The 2,500-nt window shown below is 31.9% G+C and overlaps 1 protein-coding gene across 1 annotated transcript in view; it reads right to left on the bottom strand.

Annotated features, from left to right (window-relative positions):
• LOC125047319 (voltage-dependent calcium channel type D subunit alpha-1-like) overlaps positions 1 to 2,500 on the bottom strand; it is a 91,272-nt gene that overhangs the window by 15,384 nt on the left and 73,388 nt on the right. The window contains exon 29 of the mRNA XM_047645573.1: positions 918 to 1,016. Within this exon, the coding sequence (XP_047501529.1) occupies positions 918 to 1,016 (99 nt within the window). The remainder of the gene's footprint in view (positions 1 to 917; positions 1,017 to 2,500) is intronic.

Raw genomic sequence — 2,500 nt, 5'->3', positions numbered from 1 at the left:
CATTATGCTAAAATTTACTCTGGCACGCATAATGCATTAAGGAAGACTCTTGATATCTATGAACCTATTCTATCCCTATGTAGTTTTCATATAGTTCAATTACATTGTATTTGATATTTTCACCAAGTTGAAGAGAGAGATATATTTGGAGAAATTATATTGTTGAGCATTTTTCCAGTTTCCATCTCTACTTTGGCTAAAAGATCCATCCATAAAATGAAAATCACTACCTGCTCAGTTCAAATTAGTTTTCAAAACAATTCTATCAATACTCAGTGTAAGCAAACAAAAGCTCTATGAAGCATTAAACATTTCTCTTTTTAAATAGGCAGTAATATTTAGTTATGAAAGTTAATGTATTTCAAGTGTGTTTTATCAACCATTTTACTAAAACACTATTTTATCATGGGACTTATTTATCTACATTCAAATTACTATCCCTGAATAAAAGCAGTAACTATAAACCCTTTGCTCAGCTGGACAATAAACCACTTCAGTGATACAGTTTAATGTTTAAGTCATGCATAGATATAAATAGTGGTGCTGGCTTTTGAATGGAAAATTATACCAATACTACCTTATGAGTGTGGCATCAGTTTTAAGGAATCTAAAACTAAGATTACCATCACTGATATCAGTATATGACATGCATAGCACAGCCTTTGAAAGGGGGATATCTGCTTATATCACCAGAAAAAGGAAAGAACAAGATTTTTAAAAAAATTATAAAAATTTGTCATGCTATCACACGTGAAGTCATCTTCACAGGATAATGACAAATCATGGTCCTCCTAGCAGCAGGTCCTGCTTAACTGCAGACAAAATGGAGGAGGTTGAGTTCACCTGGTTAGGCTGCAGTAAGCATTGGGACTCAGCCACTACACTTCCAGTGTTCCAAGAAAAGCAGCAATACTTACTCCTTTATTACTAGATTTGCTCTTCTCTCAGGATCCCCGTTCATTATCCTAAGAGGACGCATAGGGATTCCCTCCTCTTCTTCCCCCATGGACTGTGAGCTACATAGGAAGAGGACAAGTGGAAGAGCAAGGTCAAGTAAAGGGTCATGCACTTCTTGGCTGAGTAAAACACCACCTCTTGGTTGTGTTCACTAACACAAGGGAGTTTTTTTTTTTTCAAAACTTTTTGATAATGCATATATGTGTAACTAGTACTTGATGATATGAGCTGTAGTGGTATACAGATTTCATTACTATTTAACAATTAATATAACCAAGGAGTGGTGTTTTAAAGATGACCAGAATATGGACAATAAGTTGAAAATACATTCAATTTTATCTTTCTAATATGTTATAATATGTACATACTGTTACATAATATTAACATATGAGTAGTGTTAACATCTAAGGTTAATAATAAGAAAGTATGAGGTGTGCAGTGTTAACAGCATAGGAACAAATGATTAACCTATAGCACAAGGAAAATATTTATATGAGAAAATTGTGTTAATTCCAACAGCACAGAAATATGCTTGTGGTTCTGTGGTGCACTATTTACATCAAATGTTAAGTTTTTCCATTTAAACTCCTTAAATTTGAAACTTACAAAAAAAAAAAACAAAGACAATAATCTAATTTTCTGAAGTAAAAAAAGATGTTAATGAAAACTGCCTAATACTATCAAAATATGAAAGCACATGCTGTTTTCCTCCAAATGTTATTTTCTAAATGAAATCTATTTTCTTCTAATAAAAAATAATCTGAAATATGGAATATAATAATAAATTCATTATAGTCTTGTGTGCTATCATAAAGGCATTGCTCTTAAATATTATAAAACACAGTTTCAATATGAACATTCTTAAGGAGTTTAACATGTGATACCAGTTTCTTAAAAAGGTATATTTACCAAATGGTTATCATGTATGAATATTGATAAAATAAATGTTTTCCATTTTTGAGAAATATTGGTGATGATATCTTGTTATTGTTAAAATTAGTAAATTATAGGAAGTAGTAGTACAGCATTAAAATAAGACATCTCATAGGAACCACAGTAAGTAAGGAATTGCATTTTGCAGTGTTTAAGCATCAAGAACACTAAAGGGTGCAAATCAGTCTCAACAAAAACTCTCAATCTAATTTTGCTGTGCTAAAGTTTTGCTTAAATTCTTCTGCTGCTTACTGATATTAACAGCAAGAATGATTAAGCTTAAATTTAGCATAAGAGCAAATAGTCTGCAAAAATTAATTAATCTTTGTGGAAAATGATTTACAAAGTAAACACAAATTTACCATATGCCTTGATGATGTTATGCTTATATGATGGGCATTTTATTAATGCACAGCCCTTTGCTTGATACGCTTACACTCTGTAAAACCAGGAAATGTATAATCTATATTCTTCACATGTTGTGTTGGCCAGGTTAACACAACTTACTTATATGCTGCTGTGGCTAACTCCGACCTAGCTTTTACTCCAATTTTGAAGAGGAACACAACCATGTCCTTTACAGCATCCACTTTTAACCAATGGTAAAACA

The sequence above is a fragment of the Penaeus chinensis genome, chromosome 40 (genome assembly GCF_019202785.1).
Source record: "Penaeus chinensis breed Huanghai No. 1 chromosome 40, ASM1920278v2, whole genome shotgun sequence".
Taxonomy (NCBI): Eukaryota; Metazoa; Arthropoda; class Malacostraca; order Decapoda; family Penaeidae; genus Penaeus; species Penaeus chinensis.
The sequence above is the reverse complement of the archived record's forward strand: the minus strand, read 5'-3'. Positions and strand labels throughout refer to the sequence as shown.